The sequence below is a fragment of the Triplophysa rosa genome, linkage group LG6 (genome assembly GCF_024868665.1).
Source record: "Triplophysa rosa linkage group LG6, Trosa_1v2, whole genome shotgun sequence".
In the NCBI taxonomy this organism is placed as follows: Eukaryota; Metazoa; Chordata; class Actinopteri; order Cypriniformes; family Nemacheilidae; genus Triplophysa; species Triplophysa rosa.
In genome coordinates this window covers 27,937,342-27,953,783 of record NC_079895.1, presented here as the reverse complement: position 1 = coordinate 27,953,783, position 16,442 = coordinate 27,937,342, and the positions used below count along the sequence as shown (strand labels likewise).

The window sequence follows — 16,442 nt, the reverse complement described above, 5'->3', positions numbered from 1 at the left end:
AGATGTATCTGCTGTAATTATGTTGTGTTGTTATCAGTTATGTGGTATTTATCTTATTAAAAAACTATGGCTATATTTAGAATGACATACCACCACATTAGTATCACAGTGTGTCTCAAGTATAAAGTTTTTTGTCTGTAGGGATAAATATTTATCTACTGCATTTTATTTTATATGGCACAATTTAATACAACTTGCATTGCCCAAAGTGCTTCACAACTCACACAATAAAAACACATAAAAGATAAAATAACAACAACAAAACAAAAAACAACACATATCACCTTAACACACAAACAATCAGAGTAAAATTCCATCATACTGACTCACAAATTGATGTTGTTTTACCATAGCTTTGAACATGGGTAAAGACCCGGCAGAACCAACAGCCAGAGGGAGGTCATTCCATAGTCTGGGCCATGAAAAGGCTCTGTCACCCCTATGTTTATAGTACGTCCGTACAACACATAGTAAATGTTGATCTTCTGATCTTAAATGTCTAGATGGTGTATAACTTGACATCAGATTTGATAAGCAAACAGGAGTTAAATTGTAAATGGCCTTGAACACAAGTATGAGAATCTTTTAAATAACCCAGTCTTGTCTCATGGTTCCAAGGTTACCACAGCGAGCAGGATGCAGTTCATGGCCTGACCTGATGGTAGAGCGGAGACCTGACAAGAGCTGAGATGATAGAGCTGGATCAAGAAGGACGCGGTCTCTTGACATGTCTTCACCACAAAATTTCAAATGCTATTAGATTACTAATGATAATCTTAAACTATAAATTATTTTATTATTAAGTTTATTTATTTTATTTAGCCTTGTTGTGCAAGCTCTCTGGAGCTTGTGCAGAGGCAGCAGCTTTTGCCAGAGGGGAACTGGAATCCCCTGGTTGGGCCTGGGTTCTCCTGAGGTTTTTTTTCTCCATTAGAGTTTTGGGTTCCTCGCCACCGTTTGCATACTGTTTTTGCACTATCTGCCTGGGCTGCTTTAGAATTTTAAAGTTTTAACTTAATTAATTATTGCATATAGGAATTTATGATATCTGTTTATTTTGACCTGTGCTTCTCTCTCCTTTATCCTAAATGTGTGCTCTCACTGAGGTGTGTGCGTGTGTGTGTGGGTATGTCGTCGTGTGTGTGTGTGTGTGCGTGCGCATCCGTGTGTGTGTGTGTGTGTCTATGTCTATGTGTGTTAGTACGTGTGCATATTGAGTGTGTGGAGTGTTTTGTATGTGGGTGTGTCTGCCTTCTGTGTTTTCAACCTTTTCTTGTTTTTACAGGTACAACTTTAATGTTTTGCTTATAGTCAATATGTCTTATGTACAGCTGCTTTGTAACAATGAAAATTGTGAAAGCGCTATATAAATAAAGTTGAGTTGAGTTAATTCTTAATCGTTCTGGCAGAATCTTAAATGAGATTAAAAGTGGGGTCACCGAGTCATATATCTGAGCAGATTTAATCATTTTTGCTGCTAGATTTAGAAATATTCTGTATTCGCACAAGTGCACTGGCATCAACCCCATAATAGAGAGAATTGCAATAAACCATTCGTGTAAAGACAATAGCTGAAATCACTTTCTCAGCTGTGGATAAATGCCTTAGTCTAAATTAGAAAAGCAAGGTCTAACCACAGAGTTAATCTTTAGGTCTCCATCTAAAACTATTCCGAGAATTTTTACACTGGTTTTAATAAACCCAACAAGGAAGGGGCATTCAGTCATTGCAGAACTGTCATTCAGTCATTTTTAGGGCCAAACACAATAACTTCCGTTTTATTTTCATTCAAAAGCAAAATTTGCCACTATCTGTGCCTTAACCTCCTGTAAACATGTGGATAGGCCATCATCATTTGTCAAAACGTGCAGTAAATACACTGATGCATACATTTTAAGTGTAAAGGAGGATCTGGAAGCATTATTAACCATTTGTAACAGCATTCAGCTTACATCATCTTTTTGGGAATTCTTGGGATATCCTAACAGGGAAACTGAAAAATGAGATTTTGCTTAAAATAATTTCTCAACGTTAGGGGTGTTCTTGGCCAACATTTTTGTAGAAAACAACTAACTATCCCTAAAGTCATAGGAAAATTATAGGTGACAATGGTGTAGAAGCATGACCCAACCCTGCATGGGTACACAGCAAAATCGCCAGTGTTAAAAAGGGTGAAATGAACTCTCAGTGTTTATATAATCCACACTTTGAGAGTGTGGATTATATATACACTGTGAGTGTTAATTTGACTTTTTTAACACTGGCGATTTTACTGTGTGTAAGCCTAAACTTCACATTAACTGTAAACTTATCACTAAAATCTGATTTATTTAATCATTTAAATGTTGTCCTGCAGGTCAACAATGATGTTGACCCAAGAACATCACAGAAATCAGGAAAGCTGTGTCTGGGTTATGAGTAAACAATTCATGATACATTAATATGATACATGAGTCGGTCTATAGACATGACACGAAGAGTAGACTTAATAACAGTGGACGGCATTACAATAAAAAATAAAAAACAGTGGACGGCATTACATACATGTAAATTATTTAAATAAACATTCGTTCTTGACGGTTTGACATCATGCTCTGGCGCACGGTCGCGCGCGCGCCCCCTGTCGGGCGTAATGACGCCCTCTGACGTCACTTCAGCACCGTAGAGGAGAAACAGCTCCTTCCGCTGGACCGATGGAGCCGAACCTGTGATCATCCGATGGAGCTCGATAGGATTCACGCGAAATCAGACCGTGGGAGAAAGAGATAGAGGAGAACGCGCGTGGATAGTGCGTCTAACGCGGAGCTGAGAGGACAACATCGCATCCCGCCCGTCACCTGACAACGCGCGCGACAACAGCAACCCGCGGAGATTCGGTACCGTTCACCCACAACCCAAACACAACACGAGCTGCGCGTCGAGCTTGCGATGAAAAATACGGCTGAATAAATGCATGAATGATCGTGGGATAAATATATGTGCGTAACCGTGTGTTTGTGTGTCAGTGTGTGTGTGTGTGTGCGCGCGCGCGCGCGCGCGCAACCTCAGTCATTGCGGTACTTCACTGACGCCAATGACGTCACATCAAACGCGTGTATTGATCCGCGTGTCAGTCGTTCTTGTGTTTTTGAAGGAGCACGCTTGTTATCATACGACACGCGTCAGTAATGGTGTCACAGAAGAACGCGCACGCCACGAGAACGCGTGCGTTAGTTATGCAATTTTGTCGTATTGTGCTGAGACTGGCGCGGGCGATGCGTGCGTCGGTGCGCGTGGAATCGCTTCTCTCAGTGTGTTTTTTTTATAGCGACACATTATGTTGAGATTAACGTGTGTTTACTGCACATACTGTATGTTATTACACAATAACCGAGTTCAGCTTCTGCTGATCTATATACTGAACTGCGTTCATAACATCACAGTGACACTACAGCATGTGCGTTGAGTTGTGATACACTGATGTGTGTATTTAATCTGTCATCCTTTGTGTGGTTTTGTATATTGATTATAAATGTACGTTTGATGTTAATCATGTGTTTCATTAATTTATGTGTCAGCTATTAAAACTGCTGATAGTCTTGACAATACACATTTTCTATTTGGGAGTAAATTAGAAATAAACACAGGAAGAGTTTATTTGGAAAAACACATCACTCTGGTTTAATCATCCCAACTGCAGCATCCTTCACAAGTAAAAAAACCCAGCTCAAAACATACCTGTTATTTGACTAACCAATAAGTCTGTCTGTCTGTCTGTCTGTCTGTCTGTCTGTCTGTCTAGAAACAATCTTGTTGTTGATTCTCTCCTCTGCGTCCTCCAGCGTTAGTCCTCTAGCAGCATGGCCTTGTAGACTGACGCTACTGTTTAGCGTGTTGACAGAATGTGTATATGTTCTCCTAGTTGTAAGTGGCTTTGGGTAAAAGCGTCTGCCAAATGAATAAATGTAAATGTAATCATTTTACAAAATCATGCTGTATATTTTTGTATCACTAAATCAAAATAACCCAACTGCAGTCTAATTGACATTAGTTGGAATGCACAATAAAAAAACGATTTTTGAAGTTAACTCTTTGTAATAAAATAGTATTGAAATATATGCTATACACCTAGTTTGCGATCCTGAAGTGGTATGTAATATATATCCAGTATAATGCTATCCATGTCATGTTGATATCAGCTTCAGTCATCAGACACACAGTGTGTAAATGCTGTTGTAATATTGAAGTGTTGTCATGATTCCTCTTTGCAGCTGTGTTGAGGACCACCGCTGCTTCGGAGCGACTGTTCAGAGGTGTTCTTCTTCAGGGTGGGTGGGTAAATAAGCGGGCCACCCCACACCTTCTGCCCCCATGGCTTGTGTCCATGAGCAACACGCCCCATCCCCCTCCCTCTCAGGGTTCAGCACCCCTCTCTCCGATCCCCCTTTCTGTCGGCCGGATCCCGAGGTGCCTGCAAGCACTCCGGACACCGAACTGACCCCGACCCAGTGCGTTCTGCGCAACGTGCTCTCCATCGATCCCGTCGGGGGTGGGAGTGCCAACCACACCCATAGCAACAGCCCCACCCTGAGCGACGAGCCCGCCAACTTCTCCAATAGCGTGCTGAAGCTACAGGAGGGCGGAGCTGAGGGCGGAGCCGTGCGCAACCAGTCGGACAGCTTCAGACTGCAGGCGGGCGGCGGGGGCTTCCTGGAGGGTTTGTTTGGATGTTTAAAGCCGGTGTGGACGATGATTGGCAAGGCTTACTCTACAGAGCACAAGCAGAGTCAGGAGGGTAAGTATGCACCGACTCCCTCGCAGAGAAACGCCGCTGTCGTTTGAATGATATAATGCAAGTGTGTGTGTGTTTCAGAATTGTGGGAGGTCCCGTTCGAGGAGATCTCGGAGCTGCAGTGGGTGGGCAGTGGGGCGCAAGGGGCAGTTTTTCTGGGCAAGTTCCACGGCGAGGAGGTGGCTGTGAAAAAAGTCAGAGACATCAAAGAGACTGAAATCAAACATCTGCGCAAACTCAAGCACCCCAACATCATCACCTTCAAGTGAGTCCAACCAAATAACTTGTTATTGTCATCATGCTCATGAGCCTTGCGTGATGTATATTTCGAGACGTGTGTGAGCATCATTTGACATTTGTGTGAGCATCGGTGCATTAAAGAAACATTTGAAGCCAAGTATAAATCTGTGAGTTCACACATGATTGACACATACGTCCCAGTCTGTCGACCCCATTGTTTGTTTGTTAGATTCATACAGACCATGACAGAAAACTAGTGTGTGACCCTAACCTGGCACTGAAGGATCTTTATTAATCCTGTTAGGATTGTTGATTAGAGACACAAGTGATCATTTACTTCCCAGAGTTCGTCAACTTAAGTGTCACATACAGTACATTTGTGATTTAAATGTATTTACAAACCAATTGCACAACGATATGAGCTTAAAGTCATTTTGATCAAACTAAAAATGATGAAAATGACAGCGTTGATAACTGATAGCTCATTTAATTGAACAGAAATAAAAGAGCACCAATAGTGTCTTAAACTGAGAGGGATCACATAATACAAATATATAAAAAACAGAATCATTAATTGGGGATGATTGCCCTTGATGTCGCAATTTTGAATATTAATGTCAATGAAATACGTTACATGTAATAAAACAAACTAAGAAGCATTGATTAATGATTTTATAAGTGTTGGTATATCACATTGATTCTCCTAGTAGCATAAAATCTTGTAGCTTATATAGAAATCAATCAAAGAAGGTTCAACATCACTGAAACACTCGATGACTTCAGTTTATAGTGAAATAGTCTGTCTACATGACACAATGAATCTCTTACGTCATATCTGTACACACTTCAACACAACTCAGTTCATTTGAGAAAGTTCACCTCTGATTGGCCAGGACATTTATGGGCAGAACTGTGATTGGTTGTTTGCTCAACGCTGTAAGAAATCTTTGATGCAACACAATCTAAATGTATTGCTTTAATCCACATTAGTTCATTTCATTTAGATCAATTGTAGTTTTTATTATGTTAATAAAACATAATCTTTTATCTTGAATTTGCTAGGTGTTTTTGTTCATCGTGTTGTCATTTTTCCAAAGCCCAGCGTTGTAAACATAATGTATGTTAGGTTAAATATCTCTCTTATATGAGGAATTATCTGTTAATGAAGCCTAACATTACCTTAACAGTGACTCAGTTTTTGTAAAAGTTGTTCAGGAAACCCGAGGCATAACCTGAAAATTGTATTCACATACGGTGCTTCCTTATTCTTGTGTATCTCCAAATTAGTCATTCGCTCGTCCTCTATTTCAAAACTGCATCACGCTGCTGCCAAATGTCAAAACATAAAGCTTCTTTCAGATGTCAATCAACATCAAAAGATCAGTAGCGAATAAAACTTTGGGGTGGCACCAATCAGATGTCAGGGGTGTCCAGTGTGTTATGCTGCTGTGTTCTGGTCATCAGTAATGGCTGGCTGAAGAAGAGCAGATAGTAAAGCTTTGCAGTAGTTGTGAGATCAGGATCTGTGCCTTGTAAACTGACAGGTATGCGCTTATATTCCTGATGTTGTGGAGTCAAAGTTTGGTGAACATTACCTGTGATTCATGGTGACCTGACATAGCATAGCTGTAATTGAAGCGGGCCAAGCACTGAACCTTGTGACCCCTCTGTTCTCAACAAAATCTTCAGCGTGTGTGAAAAGGCTGAAAGCAGTGCAGAGTTGTACTGGTTTTAATCTGATCAGCAGACAGGTCAAGCTGGATGAGGACAGATGATGTTCTTGAGCTGTGAGCTTCAGTAAGTAATAGTAGCTCTCTTGAGACACTGTTGAGCTCTGGTTTGGAACATCGTGACTTGTGGGTGAATGATCTCTTTAAAAGCTCATCCAGACTGAATGTTACACTCAATCTGATATCCTAATATCTGTACAGGTCAGAATTGATTCATGTGTGAACCCCATAGAGCTAGTTCAGTTATTATTAGAGCTGTGAATTTGAAGTGCTGTGAACAGAACATTTGCAGACTGACACCTGTAAGTAAACTGTTAAATGTCTGTTTATTGATATTCTGTGCTGTAAGCGTGCTGCTACTGTGCCACTAAAACACTCCATGACCTCCTCAATCCTGCATGTGCCCCAAGGTTTCCTGCAGGTCAGGGTTGCCTCACTTTAAAGTGTGCTTGTTGTCAAACCTAAAAACTGTGTGAACGCAGCCATAATCATGTAAATAGAGCTCTTGGTTTAGTTCAAAACAAACAAAAATCTGTGACTGAGCAGAAACATACAAGTAAGTTTATAATAATTAGCGAGATGCACCAAGAAGACTGTGCCGATTATTCACAGTGATATCTGCCGATAATGATTCTGAAGATGAAATGAATATTTCATAACTTTCTGTATGTTATTAATTCATATAATGACTAGTATTTTTGAACATCAAGCTGCTGATGTTTCAGAGCACAAATTCCTCTTTTGATTGACAGGATATATCGGCCCTGATCATCGGCTGTTTTTAAACTATTAACATACACCTAACCTGAATACCGATTATTGGTCGATATATCGGTGCATCTCTAATAATCATAATTGATCCTTTGGGTCAGATTTTGTGGGAAGTGTCAGTTTGACATCATTTGACTTTAACCCACATAAAGAGAAGTATGTAAAGTAACACACTTTAGGGTGATGCAGCTTTAATAAAGAAAACAAGAAGTACAGAGAACAGACAGATGATGTATAACAACTGACCAACACAAGAGCCGTACAGACAGATGAACACACAAACACCTGCTGGAAATACAAAGAAGTGTAACCAATCAACAAAAGAACATTATGACACATTTCATGAGCACACAGCCTGTGTTCCACACACCAGTTCTTGTCTTTGACATCATTCTACAGAGACACAACACAAGCAGCAGATGTGAATGTCTCTTATAACTGTATTTATCTTTTAATGATGTACATTTATTCACTTAGCTTTGTGCTTTTATCCAAAGAGGAGCCAGATTAAAGTGTATACACATATGTGCCACAACATAGAACAACATGCTGCACTTCTGTTCCTGTGAATGAAGAACGCTATTATAGACATAATAAATCCCTACACTGCATTACAGTCCTGACAAATCGTCCCTATAACCACAGACACACGTGTACGGAAGAACTGCTCTTTTTCTACGTTCAAGTTTACGCTTCTGAACACATTTCAGTGGTTTACGATCTACAGTATGTGCAGTACAAAAGCATCATGCCTCTAGATGATGAATATCTGGATTGGTAGACTGTTAGGAATGAATGGTTGTCATGAGGAATAGTTTGCCTGTTATTCCTCCACTAGATGGCATGGTGTTTAGTGATATGTTATGGAGTCATAAAGGTAACGACCACATGTTGAAGTGATACCCTGTGTCCCAATTCACATTCAATCCATCCTAAACAGTGCTCCAGATTAAACAGTGTTGGGTAAATTACGCTTAAAAAGTCATGAATTACCAGTTACTAATGACACATTCAATAGTGTCATTAGATGACTGTACAAAGGACTCTCTCCAAAAAGCATTTAATAACTTATTACTAATTACTTTCTATATCCTTTATCAACCTTGATCAGTTAAGTGATTCAAAGATACTGTAGACATGAAACGGCTCTTTTAATTCATTCAAAGAAATGATATAAAACTTATTAACTGAGCAAAGATTAAAGCACAGATTTTAAAGTTAGACTTTGAATTCTGATGTCAGTTCCACTATTGCGCACACATATATTACACACAGTGTTTAGAGATATCACTACTGAAGTACATTAGACCTTAGTGATGTAGGACTGGAGATGCCCGCAGACATTTCAGACGTGACCATGAAGTGTAGTTACCCAGAATCACCTTACAAACTCGCTGGCAAACAACCATTTGTGTCAGTAATTCTGAAGACTACAAACTCCTTCTTATCAAAGTGTCATGATCAGTTACATATAAACATAGATGAAAACATTCCTAAATCCTAACAGTTTGTGTAACGTGTGTGTGTGTGTGTTGTTCAGGGGCGTGTGCACACAGGCTCCGTGTTACTGTCTCATCATGGAGTACTGTGCTCAGGGACAGCTGTATGAAGTGCTGCGAGCCGGCAGAAAGATCACACCGTCACTGCTGGTGGACTGGGCCATGGGCATCGCCGGAGGAATGAACTACCTCCACCTTCACAAGATCATCCACAGAGATCTCAAATCACCAAAGTACATCAACACACACACGCTCAGAGACTGAAAATCATTTCCTCTACACCATCTGTCAGTCCTGCAAGAGTTTTCCTCTCACATACATCCAAAAGCCTTTCAGTCTTCCATAGCTTTACACCAGAATCACTCTTATAGTGTCTCTTATAGTTTTCTCATGTGTGGTGTTACAGCATGTTGATCACACACGATGATCTGGTGAAGATCTCAGACTTCGGCACGTCTAAAGAACTCCGAGATAAGAGCACCAAGATGTCATTTGCTGGCACCGTGGCCTGGATGGCACCCGAGGTCATTCGAAATGAACCCGTGTCTGAGAAAGTGGATATCTGGTATGAGAAATTTCAAATGCTATTAGATTATTAATGATAATCTTAAACTATAAATTATTTTATTATTAAGTTTATTTATTTTATTTAGCCTTGTTGTGCAAGCTCTCTGGAGCTTGTGCAGAGGCAGCAGCTTTTGCCAGAGGGGAACTGGAATCCCCTGGTTGGGCCTGGGTTCTCCTGAGGTTCTTTTTTCTCCATTAGAGTTTTGGGTTCCTCGCCACCCGTTTGCATAACTGTTTTTGCACTATCTGCCTGGCCGGGGGGCTGCTTTAGAATTTTAAAGTTTTGCTTAATTAATATTGCATATAGGAATTTATAGTCTGTTATATTGACCTGTGCTTCTCTCTCCTTTATCCTAAATGTGTGCTCTCACTGAGCGTGTGTGTGTGTGTGTGCGTGTGTCTGTGTCTGCTGTGTGTGTCGTGTTGGCATGCTGCTACGTGTGTGTGTGTGTTGGTGTCCGTTGCGTGACCAGTTCCCACACACGTGACCTGTTGTGTGTGTGTGTGTGTGTCTATGTCTATGTGTGTTAGTACGTGTGCATATTGAGTGTGTGGAGTGTTTTGTATGTGGGTGTGTCTGTCTTCTGTGTTTTCACCTTTTCTTGTTTTTACAGGTACAACTTTAATTATTTTGCTTATAGTCAATATGTCTCATGTGCAGCTGCTTTGTAACAATGAAAATTGTAAAAGCGCTTTATAAATAAAGTTGAGTTGAGTTGAGTTGAGTTGAGTTGAGATCTACAGCGGATGAGAGCGCGACAGCAGATCGAGCCGCTCGTTGATTGGTTCATGTGTGAATGATGTCATCTGCAGGTCATTTGGTGTTGTGCTGTGGGAGATGTTGACCGGTGAGATCCCGTATAAAGACGTGGACTCCTCCGCCATCATATGGGGCGTCGGAAACAACAGCCTGCAGCTTCCACTTCCAGAAAGCTGCCCGGACGGATTCAAGATCCTCCTCAGACAGTGCTGGTGAGCAGCGCTCGACCCATATGGGTTTTCAACGGCCGATACCGATGTTTAGAGAGCACTGTGGCCGATATAACACAATAAATACAATTAAATGAGTAAATGAGAGACGTACAGAACATTGATGAAACTGAATGAGCAATTATTGTGTATTACAGCAGTAACAGACTTAAACACATGAAAAGGTCCACGCGTGACATTGCGTGAATTGTGGGCAGCTGAACATGGTTTACACCACTCATTTTACTGTGGTCATTACCTTACTAAGTGTCAAATGCCTGCTTTACATATTAGTGCCATTTTTATGAATGAAATGCCATTGTGCCGTATGGAGGCCAGACAGAAACATTTGTAAAAATACATCGGCCGATATACTGGTGAGACACCATCAGACAGACAGAGAGGCCGTTTGGGCCCTGACATTATTAGACATGAATTGTAGAGAAGAAAACACAGAACAGTTTGAACTCTTATTGTAATGTGTGTGTGTAGGAACTGCAAACCCAGGAACAGGCCGTCATTCAGACAGATTCTGTTGCATTTGGACATCGCCTCTGCAGACGTGCTGTCTACACCACAGGAGACATACTTCAAATCACAGGTGAACTATACAACACAACAACACTGTACTACACAACATCTGCTGGTTTGATTTGCTATTTAGTTTTTCATAGACTTCACACACAGTTCAAAAACTCAGAACACAATCCCAATATTCACACTGTGTGTGTGTGCGTGTGTGTGTGTGCGTGTGTGCGTGTGTGTGCGTGTGCGTGCATGTGTGTGTGTGCGTGTGTGTATGTGTGTTTGTGTGTGTGTGTGTGTGTGTGTGTGTGTGCAGGCGGAGTGGCGTGAGGAGGTGAAGCAGCACTTTGAGAAGATAAAGTCTGAGGGAACGTGTCTTCATCGTCTGGATGAAGAGTTGATAAACCGCCGTCGAGAGGAGCTCAGGTGAAAACATGACATCATCTCAAACTCATCGTTCATTCATTCGTTCATGTTTGAGTTTAATCTCAGACACTTTGGAGTGATTGTCTTTACTTCTTCAGTGTTTTATGGGTCAGCTGGTGTTTGCTGAATAACAAAGTGGGATATAAACGTGTCATGCGTGTGTTTGTGTGTGTGTGTGTGTGTGTGTGTAACAGACACGCTCTTGACATCAGAGAACACTATGAGAGAAAACTGGAGAGAGCTAATAATCTTTACATGGAACTGAATGCCGTCATGCTACAGCTGGAGCTCAAAGAGAAAGAGCTGCTCCGGTAAGAACGTTCTTCTACTTCCTGTGACATCATATCTGCTTTCTTTTCCTGCTTCTTCTCATATAGCCAATAGGCTTTAATTGATCATGATCTCTCTCTCTCTCAATGTGTGTGTACAGGAGAGAACAGTGTCTGGACAAGAAATATCCCAGCCTCTTCAAACATCACCCCTCAACCACAGTAGACAAACTCATCAAGAAGCGAAGTGTCCCGCAGAAACTGCCCACCCACGGCAAGAGGTGATAATGATCACAGCACAAAATAATATCACTCCTCACATCACTCCATCAGCAGCAGAAGAAGTGTCTCATTTAACCAATCGAGTCTTTATGGTCTTTCATATTAAGGCCGGATCTCCTGAGGTCAGAGATCATTCTGCCTAAGATGGACGCTGGCGTGCTCCAGGTGAACGTCCCACCCTGTGCCAAACCCACCTCGCCGAGCCGCGCTCGCAGGGTGAAAACACGCCACCGGAGGAGCGGCCGAGGCAGCAGCGGGGATCTCTCAGCCGCCAAACATTCATCTGCCCCTCCCAGCCGAGAGAGAGAGCCCACCCTGCCCAGCGCCCCCACGCCCGCTCCACCCCTCGTCGAAACAGCTCCAGGGACCGCGGCGGGGGAGGGTCAGCTGGAGCCGCCCCCGTTAAAGCTGTCCTCCTCCAGCCCCGATCTGCTGTGCTCCACCCGCCGCGTGGAAGACGGGGTCAGCGGAGCCGTCGCGACCGAAGCCCTGGGCGGAGAAACGGCGGGTGGGGCCGAAGCCGGGGCGGGCTTAGATGAGACTCCGCCCAGAAGTGACACGGCGAGCGAGGACGCGGCTTCGCTGCCGTTCTCCAGCAGTCCTGACTCGCCCTGCTGCGGCAGAAGTGGAGCTGTGGGCCGCGCTCATGCAGAGGAGAGAGAGGAGGGCACCGGAGCCATTCGGTTACCCAGAGGATCCAGCGGAAGTCACCTGACCCCATCTGCCATCCTGTACAGAGCTGCCATCACACGCAAACAGGTAGAGATGACACAACCTCCAGCTCATGATAAAGCACCAGAGAGTTGATTTAGTCGTTTTTTTCTTCAAATCTTCTGAAATGGGGTGAATTAGAATTCATATGAAGCCTAGCCTATATATGAACATTTCTATGAGTTCTGCCGCTCGACAGTCTCATCTAAACATGTGCGTCTCCAAAACACTGAATCCACATGACAGCGATGAGTCCATCCTCATCCTTCAATCGTTCTTGAACTTGTGTCCGTTCACCTCTAAACAGGCGTGTGAATTCTCTCAAGTGACGTGTGTTTTGTGTTCACCAGCGGCGTGGCGTCTCATCTGAAGAAGAGGAGGGTGAGGTGGACAGTGAGGTTGAGTTACCAAGACGACGGTAAGAATCAAGCGAGTCTAGCTTGCATCAGCCGATCACATCAGGTGCAGCTAATCAACGTTAACCAGAAGTGACACAACACACACTAGACTTAAGATGCATTGCTCTGCTCCTTGTCAGCTGCTTCACCGTGCCGCACTCAAACCCACCTCCATCCCCATCTCCACAAGATCTGTCGGATCATTTCATTGAATCCCGTTATGACCGGTTCTCCAGGAGGGGGCCATGTATTGCTGCGCTCCCGCTCAGAACAGTTTCATTCCGCCAACCTTAAATATTGCTATTGTTTAAATACTTGACGACAGTGGTCCTGACAGAAATGTATAAAACGGTCAGTTCTGGTCCTTGATTCTGATTGGTTGAGCCGAGTTCTAAGCCGTTATAAACAGCTGACCGCATTACATAGCCTAAATATAATTTTATTTACTTTACTTGATCAAATCTTGCTACGCATGTGGAATAACCGTTTTATACAAGCAATAAGCCCTGTGAAGCAGTGGGTTACAAGTGCACATTATAACAGCTTTTTTTTGTTAATGACTCCGCTTCGCGTCAAGCCACAACGCCCTTAGCTGTTATAAGATGCACTGTAACCGGCTGAATGCTTTAGTAAATTATGGTGACAGTGGCTCATCCAACTCATTTTCATACAGTTATTTTTACACACACACACAACTAGCCATATTTCAGCTTTACTCCTGAAAAAAATCATTTAACAAGACAGGGCTTCTCTGGGAATATATGGAATGTCTGGCATATAACTGTATTATATGTTGATCGTTTATTTGTCATTTTATTTATTCTATTGTCATTTCAAGACGTTTTCTTAAAAAGCAATGTGGAAGATGCTATCTCTGCCGTCTCATTTACAGCCGGCCAACCAGTATCACCAAATGTCAGTCAGTGTCCACCTTCAGTTCAGAGAATCTGTCCGTGTCAGAGGGGGAGGAGGGTCACACCACTGACCACTCCCACAGCGGCACGCCCGACGTGGTCAGCACCAATACAGACGAGCGTCTGGATGACCGCAGCGATGACCTCATCTCTCAGGGCTCAGAGATCCCGGCTGACATCACCGAGCCTACGCTGTCTGAAAGAGAAGCTGCCGCCCTCGAGCTGGAGAGAGCCAACTTTGACCTGGAGCAAAACATCCTGGAGGTACACAAACAAACAAACACACGCACTGACGTGAACCCAGAACAGATGAACCTGATATACAGTATAATGTGTGTGTGTGATCCACAGACTCGTGCTCTGTGTGAGGATTCGGACTGTGACAGCGCTGAACTGGACCAGTCAGGGAGCGGAGAGCCCAGTCGTCCACCGAGCGCCGGAGGCTGGGGTCAGGCCCCTCAAAACTGAACCAGCACACACGCTGACTCTCACTGACACCCTGCCGAGCTGACCAACACAACACAACCGTGTAAAAAAGAAGAAATCCTCGGGTCAAAACAATGTTGTGATTGTAAACTGCCTCATGACCAGGGCATCGCCACGGAAACAAACTCATCAGGAAGAACATCTCACCATCGGTCCCGTGAGCTATAGCTGTGTTTGTCTTGTTAGATTCATTTGTAGTGCAGATACACACGAGCGTTCGCGTGCTAAAGATTCAGTGTGTAGTGTTTACATGGGGACTGACTACACAACACTATATGTACAGGTACAAGGTGCACGTCTCATATGACCGTCATGCCCTGAATATCATGTAAATATACAGTACATTTAGGACACACACACTGTAACTCACGACCATAAAGAGGGTTAAATGTAAATGATTGTCCTGATCCGACGTGAGTTCAGGCCACAGCAGATGTGTATCACACTGAACACAAAAGTATACAAACACGCTGCCACTGTCCACGCTTCCGTTACCTCTTCTCTACTTTTTCTTTACTAGGGACATGCAATATGTACATCTCAACTGATTTTAAAGAAGCACTTTTATTTTCTGTACAAACAAAGGAAAAACACAAACAACAATAATATTTAAAAAAAAAAAATATGTATATGAATTTTAGCTTGCAAGATGTGTAAAGTCCTGAAGATGCATGATATACATTTTTATGTATTTTAATTTTTAAATCAATTGTTTTTATACATCTAAAGAAATGTTTGCACTTTTTTTACCTTGAATGTGTAATAACGTTGTGTTGCTTGTAGGCACTTTACAGTAGGATATACACGATCAAATATTGTATTTATGATACGATAATAATGAGAGATGCCCATCTCCAGCGTATGTTATTAAGACATGTTTTAAAGAAATACCGTAAACCACGTCACCTTTCTTTTTTAAGCCATGACTTTAGGTGTAAATGGAGCTTTATATGCAGGGAGGGGTAAAGAGTAAGTGTACAAATGTAAAAAGTGGACAATTATTCAAACTATTGGAAGCCCTGTTGTGACTGAATTATGATCGTTCAAATTCTGCGATTGGTTTACATGGATGTAGACAGCAATAATCTGACTATGACAGTAATCTGAATCTGAAAAACATATTTCTGATGATTGTGATGATGGACACATTTGGAATAAGCATGACTGAACTGACATGTGGACTATTTTAATCGCATTACTGCAGAAATGTAAACTCTTCTTGTACAGCAAGATCAGATCGCTTGACAACACCTTTTACCTTCCAATGTTTGTGAAAATAAAATATATCAGTATAAAATCACTGCTGTCTTGCATTATGATGATTTACGGTTATTTGAACAGTTACGTCTATTAACACCGTGTGTACACCGAACGCGATTACGATGCGACGCGACGTACACACGGCTAGACTGTTCTAATGTACATGTTGCGTCGCGGCGCATCCAGTTTGACAGAATTTTAAATTAAAATGGGTTCTCATGCGTTCTGTTGTCTTTTGTCCGGTGTGGACATGTTGATCTGAAGAACTATGAGATGCACTGCTGACGCCCCATGGCAACCCCTCAGAACTCATGACGTCACTCACTGCTCATGTTTGTGGAGGCTGTCGAGACGATGTTAATTAAATGAATGTAGCCTAAGCAGTTGCAAAAATGTCTGGGACGTTATACATCAGTGTTAGAAAAGATCCTTCAATAATAACCACAAAATACGAGGGTTTTTATCATCCGATTTTCCTGACGATTCTGTCTTGAACTTGTAGAGCTATATGGTGGTTTTTCTATACAGTATGAAGTTTTTCTATTATTGATTGAGTTTTTCTACGAAACAATGCATTTAAACTAGATAAAGGTCTCACACACTTCTCTAACACAGAAAAGGCTA

The 16,442-nt window shown here is 42.3% G+C and overlaps 1 protein-coding gene across 1 annotated transcript; it reads left to right on the top strand.

The window, feature by feature from the left end:
• Positions 1 to 2,630: 2,630 nt before the first annotated feature.
• On the top strand, positions 2,631 to 15,858 carry map3k12 (mitogen-activated protein kinase kinase kinase 12). The gene is made up of 14 exons (XM_057336553.1): positions 2,631 to 2,876; positions 4,251 to 4,774; positions 4,853 to 5,036; positions 9,053 to 9,244; positions 9,418 to 9,576; positions 10,392 to 10,550; positions 11,040 to 11,148; positions 11,389 to 11,498; positions 11,693 to 11,809; positions 11,929 to 12,048; positions 12,157 to 12,808; positions 13,111 to 13,178; positions 14,051 to 14,336; positions 14,424 to 15,858. The coding sequence occupies exons 2-14, from the start codon at positions 4,351 to 4,353 to the stop codon at positions 14,538 to 14,540; spliced, it is 2,697 nt and encodes an 898-aa protein (XP_057192536.1). The 5' UTR covers positions 2,631 to 2,876; positions 4,251 to 4,350; the 3' UTR covers positions 14,541 to 15,858.
• The last annotated feature ends 584 nt before the right edge of the window (positions 15,859 to 16,442 follow it).

What these genes read in the sequence shown, in the direction of transcription:
- map3k12 (XM_057336553.1), top strand. Translation starts at nt 4,351, where the DNA reads ATGGCTTGTGTCCATGAGCAACACGCCCCATCCCCCTCCCTCTCAGGG. An exon ending in AGAGATCTCAAATCACCAAA is followed by an intron (nt 9,245 to 9,417) that starts GTACATCAACAC and finishes GTGGTGTTACAG; the next exon opens with CATGTTGATCACACACGATG. An exon ending in AAAGAGAAAGAGCTGCTCCG is followed by an intron (nt 11,810 to 11,928) that starts GTAAGAACGTTC and finishes GTGTGTGTACAG; the next exon opens with GAGAGAACAGTGTCTGGACA.